The 11,169-nt window shown below is 40.0% G+C and overlaps 1 protein-coding gene across 4 annotated transcripts in view; it reads left to right on the top strand.

Annotated features, from left to right (window-relative positions):
• Positions 1–8,986: 8,986 nt before the first annotated feature.
• The window catches only part of qsox1.S (quiescin sulfhydryl oxidase 1 S homeolog), a 35,988-nt gene continuing 33,805 nt past the window's right edge, over positions 8,987–11,169 (top strand). For 3 of the 4 annotated variants that reach the window (XM_041561518.1, XM_041561517.1, XM_041561516.1), the window contains exon 1: positions 8,987–9,401. In XM_041561518.1, the coding sequence (XP_041417452.1) occupies positions 9,161–9,401 (241 nt within the window). In that variant the 5' untranslated portion in view covers positions 8,987–9,160. The remainder of the gene's footprint in view (positions 9,402–11,169) is intronic. The other variant, XM_041561515.1, reaches the window with a different exon arrangement.

The following is an 11,169-nucleotide window of genomic DNA, read 5'->3' as shown; positions in this document are numbered from 1 at the left end:
CTTGTAAAAGTTGGATGTACAGTGTCACATGTAGGCGATTTGATCTCTCCCAATGTAAGTATTGTGAATAACCATGAATGAAAAATGTGTTTCTTTTACAAAACTGTTTTAGTGTAAATGAACAATTCATGACAAGGGGGTAACAAAGGATCGACATAATTTATTAAATTAATTCTACCACGATGCATTTATTTCTAGGACCAAGAACCGTGATCAAATAAAACCTAGAAGTAGTGTATGTAAGCAGAATTTGCACTGTTTTTGTATCTCTTTATCAAAGATGATATTGTGTCAGTGGAATTACCTCACCTCTCCAGTACATTTCACTTATAGCACTTAATCACACTCTTAAAGTTCCCTAAATATAGGCGATGAGTACATTGTGTAATATGGTCATCGTTATGTATGGGACAATCAATCAATGCAGTAGATATAAGCTCCTACTGAATCTGAACTGGTCATCATTTGACCTCTAGTGATTGTTGGGAGGTTAGCAACCAAACCAAAATGGCAGGTGTTAACCCCCCATGTCACCTATATGTTAGATCTGTATTTATGTAAATGGGTCAGTCAATCAGTAGACTGAATAAATCACAAAGGAATCATGCAGCCTGTGTGTAACATCACCTAAAAGCTGGCCACAGACTCAAAGATCTAATCGAATGAATCAATGTACGATCGGACTTTCCCATCTCCCGACCTGCCACTAACCATAAAGATCAAAGTCTTACCATTCCGACCAAATAAAGTAGTTAAAGAACAGATCAGCCGATGTTCTGCCCCTGACAGCAATCGTACGATAGACAAAGCTAGTGACAGTCTCCCACTGAAAATCGTACGATCGGCAATACACACAGAGATATTATCGGCAGCCGACAGAAATTTTCTAACCTGTCCGACCAAACGACCGATCTCCGCCGGACGAAAAATGTCGGGACTCTCCACACACGTTCTGAAAATCGTACGAATCCTCGAGTCGTACGATGAGATCTTTGCATCTATGGCCAGCTTTAGAGTAGCATATCTGGTCAACTTTAGAATCACAGTAAAGATAACACTATTGAACTGTATCAGTAACTGTTTTTGTGGCAAAACAATTACCTTGAATCAATGGACTAAACACTGTGATAAATATCATTATATGGCACCAGTGGGGCAGTTGCCCAATTATTCAGAACTGAAAAAAAAGCTTTACATGAACCATCAATACTATGCACTAGTGTAGGACCTAGAAAACTTTAAAAACCTCATTAATTTATTTTTTTGCATCATAATCTTTCACTCGCATGCTATTCCTGAACCATCTCAGCTGTGTTAAAGGTAAGGTTGTCAGTTGACGTCCCAGACATAGCAGAACAAGAGAAACTGTGCCTGTAATATCGCTTTTTTTCAGAGTCTGCTCAGCATTGGGTACTTGCTCCTCCTGCAGGAGATCACTTCCAGGTGTCAATGGCAGCAGACTTGGATTCCTTCCAGTGCTGTTGCCCAAAATGCTGCATTGTAAAACCCTTGCTTTGTATACGCCTGTTAAAAAAAAGTTGTAAATAAATATTGATTTGAGCTATATAACAAAAGGTGTGTCTTTACTGAGTGAAAGTTATTAAGAACCAACCTATTCATTGCTATTTATTATTTGTTAAATCACAGCACATTCTTACAAGGTGCCATGGGACTGCAACAGTTAAGCGATTTTCTTATCATGGGAGTGAACTGAAATACTTAATTCAGTGAATATCCACGTGTACGAGCCCTGATTGAGAACCAACCACAGTCTCATAATCATTCCTTGGACACAACAAACCAACATTTTGACAAAGAACAGGTTATCACAATATGTACAGTAGGGTATCTCATTTATTCCATCGTTCGATTTGAATTCAGATCGTATTCAATCAAATTCAAATCGAAGAAAACCTTCGATTTTTTTTCAAAGTCCACCAAATGACTCCGAATAGATTCTAGGAGCTCCCCCATAGGCTAAAACAGCAATTCGGCAGGTTTTAGATGGCGAAAAGTCATGCAGTCTTAAATTTTAAAGAGACAGCACATGATACATTTTGATATTCGAATTTTCCATTTTTAAAAAAAAATTCAATTCGAATTTGGACTATTCCCTAGTCGAAGTAATTTTCACTTCGACCCTTGATAAATCTGCCCCCTAATGTAAGTGCATATTTTTAAACATAGCCCAGTATAATAATTCTTATTGATTCATATTGCTAAAGGGCACAAGAACCAGTGCAAACTTCTGCACACATCAAAAATTACTAGCTTATACTGTACATACTGCATGAGGATTTTGATATGACATATTTCATATTTTAACATATTTTAAACAGAAGGCAATGACATGGAGAGCATTGCCTTATAGGCAAAAATGGAAGATTAAAGGAATTAAGGGTGATGGCGTTTGTTCAAGAAACTGTGGCCAGCTATGCTGCCAGAACCTTTGGTTTAAACTTACATTTTTGCTTTAGGAAATGTCTTTGCAAAATAACAATCCCATACATATACACTGTATACGAATGTAATAGCTCACAGAATAACCACAGGCAGGGCAATATATAAAAGTAAACATTTATTATAGAAGTACTGTTATGTCCAGTAAAGCATTATGCGTTTCATGCTCCTGGCACTTAATCATTGGTTGCCTTTGAATAAGTGCCTGACACATGAAAGAAATAAGGCTTTACTGGACTCTTTTCCATAAGGAGATTCATTGTTGGGTCTCAGGCAATGGTGTGTGTGTGTGGCACGACAATACCTTCTGTTTTCAGAAGGTTTTCACTACTTGACATTTGGCTGAAGATTACATTTACAATAATGCACATAACGTTACCTTAGGCTCTAATTCCATTTGTGTATGCTGATTGCCATCTATAAAAAAATATTGTTACTGTTTATTGTTCTCCTGTCTGTGGCTGCTGAAGCATAAAACAAAAGAAGCACAGTGAAGAAAGTGAAATGACAACCTGCACAGGAGTTAACTTAACAATAAAGACAGACAAATGTTGGTTGTACAAGTATTCACACACATAGGGGCGGATTTATCAAAGGTCGAGGCCAATTTTTGTGTACTTCGACTAGGGAATAGTCCAAATTCGATTTGAATTTAAAAAAAAAAATCGAAAATTCGAATATTGACATTTATCATGTACTGTCTCTTTAAAAAAAATCGCCATCTAAAACCTGCCGAATTGCTGTTTTAGCCTATGGGGACCTCCGAGAACCTATTTGGAGACAATTGGTGGACTTTGAAGGTTTTTTTGGGGAAAACTTTGAATCGAATTTGATCAAATGCAATATTACTTTGATTCGAATACGGACCTATTCGATCGAAAACTGACCTATTTGACCAAAAAAAACTTTGACTTAATTTCGGTTGGTCTTTTTGAATTTTCGAAGTTTTTTCAATTCGAAATTCAACCCTTGATAAATATGCCCCATATTGTACCCGCCACCAAATCAGCACTTGGTAGAACTGCCTATGACTGCAAATGTCCTTTCCTCTTGGCAAAGTTGCTCAAGATCTTTCAGGTTGGATGAGGACTGTTGGTGATCAGCAATTTGTAGATCTTGATATAGATTCTCATTTTTTGACACAGCCATTCTATTATATTCATATTAGCTTTGGTTGTTTAGTATTTTTTGTGTCATTGTTCTTTTAAACCTCAGTAAGGTCTTTGCAGTCTGAAAAAGATTTTCCTCTAAAATTGTGTTGCAATTGATTCCACTTATTTGCGTTTTGGCATTACTGAGAGGGGCAGCAGATCTCATGACCATGTACAGATCTGGATACAGAAGGGGCTAGGTAAGGACCTGTGACCCCTCACCCTCTCTTCCCCCCACACACTTTCATCTCAAGATCTTTTTTGCAAATACCACCATCCACACATTGAGGTAGTGGTGGGGGAGTTACCACTATTGCCTTTTGCCATACTCCAAATGGTGTTTCCCATCAATTACAGTATATTCGTCTGTCGACTTTTCCATAAAGCCAAGTTCTGTCTATGTTATAGTTGTCCTGTTGTTAGATTCCTCCCACCTCAGTTGCGCAGCTCCTACATACCCCAATTTGAAGTCACACAATGCTGTGATCAAGGATCTTGGGATCAAACCATGAACAGTTGTGTTCAGAATAATAACAGTATGTTTAAAAAAGTGAATAAAGCTCAAAATCCTTTATTTCCATACACACAAATGCATTGTGAACACTGTACATTCTATTCCAAATCAAAACATGAAGAAGAAATGTATCAAATTTGTGTTATTCCTTTACAGAAAGTGAAGAAATGGGAATTTTGTTCAGTCGAATGTCTTCTGTTTAGTCCAATGCCAAGAATATTCAGGACTGTACCTATCTTATAGCTATTCTTCTTCCTTCTTGTTAGAATGTAGTGATATACATATTTCCTTATTATAGGACTTACACCCAAGACTCTATTTATGCCAAAACATGCCAACTGTGTGCAGGGTCAAACTGGGGGGCCCGGGGCCCACCGGGACTACTGTCCAGGGCCCCTTCCAAACCCCCGCCCCCTACTGTGACGCGCCGAGTGCCAGCGTGAAGGCGCCTGGGGGGGCCCATTAAGGGTCGGGGCCCACCGGGTATTTTCCCGGTGTCCCGCCGGGCCAGTCCGACACTGACTGTGTGGCACTCACCCACCCTTACACCATTTTCAATAATCATGGATCCTATTGTGCTATAACCACCCAAGCACAATCCAAAAGGAATATGATGAAGGATTTGGTCAAATGTCTTTTTGGGGCTGACTAGCCAAATTAGGTCATTGTGGGATTCTTCACAGCAGTGAAAACGGAGTGTTTTTTCTATTTTGTAAAGATATATACCATAAACTAAGCTAAGTGTGTTTTTTTTTTTATAAAAACATTTTTATTTGCACCAAAAAGATGCATATAGAAGAACAGAATGAACCAGGCCAATACAATCAAAAATAGGGCTACATACAGTATATAAACTAGAGTAGACCTACACATTCTTTGACCCACCCAAGTAATCAAAATCATACATTAGTCATCACATTATCCTAAACATTAAAGTTTTCAGTGCGTATTTTCTCCCGCATTACACACAGTTCTGCAGGAGGATATTTCAGTATTGTGACCCAATCGTTTGTATGCTTTGGATAACTTTCTGTAGTATAAAGCATTAACATTATTGTGATTTCCATCAGACCCTAAGCTAAAATGGACTTTCTGGCTGCTGCCGCTGCTTTGCTTGCTTATTCAGTGATGACAGTTGCGTTCCTTGCTAGCTAGGCCCTGCCCCTTGCTGCCTGCTTTGTTAAGTGGATTAGGGTAGATACAAGAAGGAAGAGAATAGTGAAGGTCTCATTTAGAATCAAAATGTTTGTAAAAGACGGTTAATTAAATGACATAAAGTACAAGCCCACAAATACACACAGTTTAAAGTAACAGTAAGACCAAACAATGAAAGCATTTTAAAGTAATTAACATATAATTGACTGTTAGCATGCACTGGTAAAAGCTTCCACTGTGACCACTATGGATTATACTGTATAAACAAGCTAATGTGTAGCCATGGGGCAGCCATTCATGCTGCAAAGTGGTGTCCTGTGGGTTTACCCGTGAGTATCGGGCCAGCCTGTACATCACTAGTTTGTACTGTTCATTTTTGTCATTTTTTAAAACGAACATACTTTTGCATATAAAAATGTTACTGTTAATGTATTTAGGAATGCATTCAAAGCTGTGTGCAGTGTTGGACTGGGAGTCCTGGGCCCATTGGGACTGTTACCTCAGGGGCCCCCACACTGTATCGGACTGGGACACCAGGGGCCCACCAAAAGACCTTAGACCAGGGGCCCACTCTCAGTACTATTATTCTTCCTCATATTATAATCTATTAATCCATCTATTTATCCTCTTTGCTCCCATAGAAATTGGTAATGACCATGTAATAGGCCAAATGTTTACAAGCAGGAGGGTCCACTGACACCTTGGCCCACCGGGAGTTTTCCTGGTATCCCGGTGGGCCAGTCCGACACTGGCTGTGTGTTGAGGTGCAATATAAAGGCCTATGCAAATATTTATATGTACTGCACCATCAACCAAGATCTAAACTATACATATACAGGTTGCAGGACAAATGTGCATTAAACTGACAATAACAGACCCTATCTGGGCTATTTACATTAGTGTATACAAAGAAAGTTACATTACAATCACTCATTGACACATAACACATTGCCACATGCTGCCCATAATCCCATAAAGTTATACAGTTACAGTTTATCTTTTCATTGGGCTGAACAAGAGTTATGTCACTGCTGATTATGTCTGTTGTGATAATAATGATTTTGAAGGCAATTATACCCAACAAAACGCTCCTAACACCATTTTACAATGAAATATTCACAATTAAGTAAATAATTACTTGCTTCTATGTGACTAATCCTGCTTAAAGCAAGGGTTGATTATTCTCACCTTTATGAACAGGTATTAAAATAATAAGCAGTAGTTTACTTACTGTATGCAGAAAATGGTGAATGCATTGGGCTGGAAACATGTGTAAAGTCACACTGGTAGATTATTTTAGACTATGTGGGACTAGGACTATGTTCTGTGATCATTGTTAGGAAATGTCCAGGCCTGTATCCTTATACATTGTCAACTCTGCTGATTCTTGGCCTGTACCTTACCTGTTTGTTTAGCAACACACAACTGAAGGTGAGATTCATTATGTAAATGCATCATCTCTGAGAACAGTCTACATCAGTAATTAACTAGAAGAAAGAGCAGCCTCTTTCTTTCTCCTGACAACTTCCTTGACTACTTGGTAGTTAGACTGGTGGGAAACTGGCCAGCAAGCGGCGCTGTTGTAACAAAAATTTTTCATATTAACTATACATGTATCCCTTAATATCTTGGAATTAAAAGAAAATAAATAATGAATGTAAATTACAAAAATTCTTAGAATAGCACCCTCGTCAATTTTACATTCACTTATTTTAAAGGTTTAGTTATCCTTTAAAAAGTCCTCTTTGATCTCTTGCAAGATTAAAGTTTCTGAAACGTAATTAAAATAAGAGGCTTTTTGGCAGAGGACCCAGAACACTCAACGGCTGCACTTAGATACATTTGTAAAAATTTAAGATCAGCAAAGATACAACTGTAAGCAAGTCTTTTGGGGAAATTCAGATTTAGGTGGTTATTTACTAAAATCCGAAAATGTCTCATTATTTTTCGTAAAACCACTTCGACCAAACTCCCATCCACAATTTTCATTTATTTTATCAATAAATTAACTCGAAAAAATCTGGTGCGGGAAAAGACTAGATAAAATCTTTTTGTATTTGACAACTGAAAACTCAGATTCAAAGAGTCAGAAGAGGAAGGCAAATAATTTAGCTATAAAATAGAAAATGAAGACCAATTGGTACATTCCTACAAAGAGGACATTATATAGCACAGAGGAGATCATATAGCACAGTATTAGTTAAATGAAAGGCCCCCTTTAATTGGGGATATCAAACCTTGTGCCTTCCAGTAGTTGAACTGCAGCTCTCAGCACCCCATCACTTTGAATCCTGCCCCTTCTTCATGGGAGTTGCAGTGCAATATTCAGATCAGCAGCAGCCACAGAGTGAACATTCTATAAGTGTATTATGTCCCCTGCCCCATCTATTTAGCACTGTATTAAGCTCTTTTGTGCAGGGCCCACTCTATACTGTCTTTTTACAGTACATATAGTTTTCCAAAACAATGGCCAAAACAATGTATAACTTGAGCAAATGAATCCCTGTTCTCTCTCACAAGAGACCAATGCCAACCTCCGCAGCACAAGCTCCTAATGCTGAATCGACTTCAGCGGATACTTCCAACCCTGCACATGGACTTCGTGGGAAAGAGCATGAATGGGTGGGCAGGGGCGATCCTGGACCCTCCGCCGCCTGAGGCAGCTTGGAGTTGCTGCTGCCCCCCTCCTCCTTGGTGCGCTCTCCTTTTCGGTCGGGAGGGTCCACGAGGGCGGCAGAGAGAGCCAGGAAGCTAGCGTAGAGAGCATAATTGCGCTCTCTGTGCTAGAAAAGCTATATTTCCGGTTTGGAAAACGGAAATTAGGCTCTTAAAGTGCCAGGAGCGGCATTTTTGCCGCCCCTGGTACCTAGTGGGGTGCTGACGCCTGAGGCGAGTAACTCAACTTGCCTCATTGGTCGAGCGCCCCTGTGGGCGGGAACTTGCTAGAAGTTTGTGATTGGGCAGATATATATCCAAAGCTGTACGCCTACCTTCATGATATGCCGAGCAAGTGATGGGTTAGGGACAGTACTCTGCAGGGTTGCCAGGTTGGTGGTTTTCCAGCCAAATTGGGCTACTAATTTAAAGCCCAAACAGGTTTTGAAAGTACAAACTAGTCAAGGTACGGCTTTGGGCTACTTTTTTGGACCCTTGGCTGGTTTTTACTTTGGAAAGTTTTTTTTCTTGCCCTAATGTTCCAAGCCTGTGTCTCCCAATGCATGTTGGGTAATGTCATTTTTGTTTTACAATTTGCCACGTTTAATGTAAGACTACAATACCCAGCATGCAATGGGACTGACTTGTGTACAAGTTGGGAGTTACCAGATTTTGGACTCTGTACCCCAGTCTTCCATCTGTCTTAAGCATTTCCTAGTGACTTTCCTCCATTTCAGACAATTTTGGGGCAAAAATCTGCTGGTCACCAAAATGTCTAAAGGTTGAGCTGTTTTACCAATATGTATTGAAATGATATGTATATATATATATATATTATTGCCTTATGAAGCCCCTATACCTCCTGGGTCCCTCCTGTAGTCATGCCGCTGGTGACGGGTGAACCTGTCCCATTTTGTTTCATGGAAAAACGTAAAAAAGGCATATTTTCATATATACATTCATTTATTGCTTACACTTTTTTTCACTCCACATATTGTGTTATTTTTGGGCTACCTTCGAAGTGCCTCTTGGCTAGTTTTGTAGCAGACTTTGGCTGGTTTTGAAAATGACACCTTGCGGCCCTGGTACCTTTTCTTTGAATAAACTGCATCAACGCAAACTCCTCACCGCCTGCCCTCAGGGAGTCGAAGCCGTAGCGCTTTGACTCCGCCCCCCGGACTGAGAGTTTGCACCTGTCAGGCAAAGGTTTAGTTGGGATTTAGCGATGATGGGATTGGGCAGGTTGTGCGACTGTGCTGCGACGCTGGTGCTGCTGTTGGTCTCTGTGGCCCCTTCCCAGGCTGCTCTTTACTCCCCGGATGAGCCTGTGGTGGTTCTTGACGCAAAGGCCAAAACGTATTTGTTGGGATCGCGCAGTTTTTGGCTGACAGAATTCTACGCGTCTTGGTGTGGCCACTGCCAGGCTTTCAAACCAACATGGAGCTCTCTGGCCGAAGATGTCAAGGGTGAGCCCGAGCCTAGGTTTTCAATTGCTGGGGGTGTCCGCGCTGCGAGGGAAGGGCATGCTGGGAGTTGTAGTTAAACAACACGAGTCTCACAGCTGCTGCTTTCTTCCAGAACAAGATGCTGCGATTTGTAGTTCCCATTTAGATCCCTGGGGTTGTGTAAAGATAGTGTTGTGGGTGTGTGAGAGGGTACAACATGATATGATTGCTCATGCACACAGATCTACACAAGCAATATTGTGACAAGCTTTTGTCTAGGACAGAAGTGTGCGGTGCCACAAAATGTCTTTACTGACTCCTGTTAAGGCTGAAGGGGTTATTAGGGTTAATGGCATGTGCACACTGCTTAGCCCTGTGTTCAGTGAAATGGACATGTAATGATTCAACCGCACACCTGTCCTTTACTTCCACTGCACTGGTGGTGCTGGCCCTCCGTTGACCCGGCCGGGTCCCTTAGCAACAGCAAACGTATGGAAACAGATCCGCACACACACAAATATTTGCCGTCGGGGAGCTTACAACTTTTATTTTACTACCACAATATCAACGCTTTGGGGGGAAAAACTTTCCCCCCCAAAATGTTGATATTGCAGTACCAAAATAAAAAGAGTAAGCTCCCAACTGCAAATATTTGGACAGCCATCAGCAACTAAACTCCTAGCTAATGCCAGAGGCATAAATACCAATTAGTGTCGACAGAAAACTCATTTTAGGACCACCAAAGTTAATCTGTTTTACTAGCTTTATTACTATTATTAATCAGGGTCTTGCTATCCCCACCCCCCACTGATACAAAAGGGGTATGTTACAACGAGAATATGTTATTAGTATCCTGTATGGTTACTTGTATGTCTACTGAAGCAATATTACTTTCTAGACCATATAGGCTCGCATTTATCTACTTGTGGGCGCATGTTAAAATGCACAGAGCATGTTACAGCTGGAATACAGGGCAAGACAGCTGTCTGTACATGGTCTGCATTGATAAACTACTAAGTAGACTGACATCTGGCTGCATACAGGCGACAACAAACAAAAAAAATTAGCAGTCAAGACTAGCTACACAGACAAAACAAATAATTGGTGTTTTTTTCTTAAATGTGTACAGGTTATATGGTTTAGAGTTTTTGGTAGAGAAATGTAAATCTATTATTGTGCAGAGACGTCACTGTATGATGATGAGTGCTATCACCATTATGTACAGTAATTGTTAGAGTGTTATTACGATGGTCAAATGTTGGGATCACCCAGAAAGTTCCGAATTACGGAAATGCCCGTCTTCCATAGACTCCATTTTTTATCCAAATTTTAAAAAATTATTTCCTTTTTCTCTGTAATAATAAAAGAGAAACTTGTACTTGATCCAAACTAAGATATGATTAATCTTTATTGGAAGCAAAACCAGTCTATTGGGTTTATTTAATGTTTACATGATTTTCGAGTAGACTTAAGGTATGAAGATCCAAATTACAGAAAGATCCATTATCCGGAAAACCCCAGGTCCCGAGCATTCTGGATAACAGGTCCCATACCTGTATTCCTTTCTATGAGAGCAAATGTAGAATGGAACAAGTTACTCATGTTTATTGTTTATTCAGCAGTTACAGGAAGGTAGGGTAAATGTAGATAAATAGGGGTATGCTCTGGACTATATACAGGTATGGGATCCCTTATTTGGAAACCTGTTACCTAGGAAGCTCAGAATTACAGAAAGGCCATCTCCCATAGAGTTCATTTTAAGCAGATAATTTTTCTGGATTATAAATAC

This window comes from Xenopus laevis, chromosome 4S (genome assembly GCF_017654675.1).
Source record: "Xenopus laevis strain J_2021 chromosome 4S, Xenopus_laevis_v10.1, whole genome shotgun sequence".
NCBI classification, from domain to species: domain Eukaryota; kingdom Metazoa; phylum Chordata; class Amphibia; order Anura; family Pipidae; genus Xenopus; species Xenopus laevis.
Note: the sequence above shows the minus strand (reverse complement) of the source record. Positions and strands in the feature narration are given on the sequence as shown.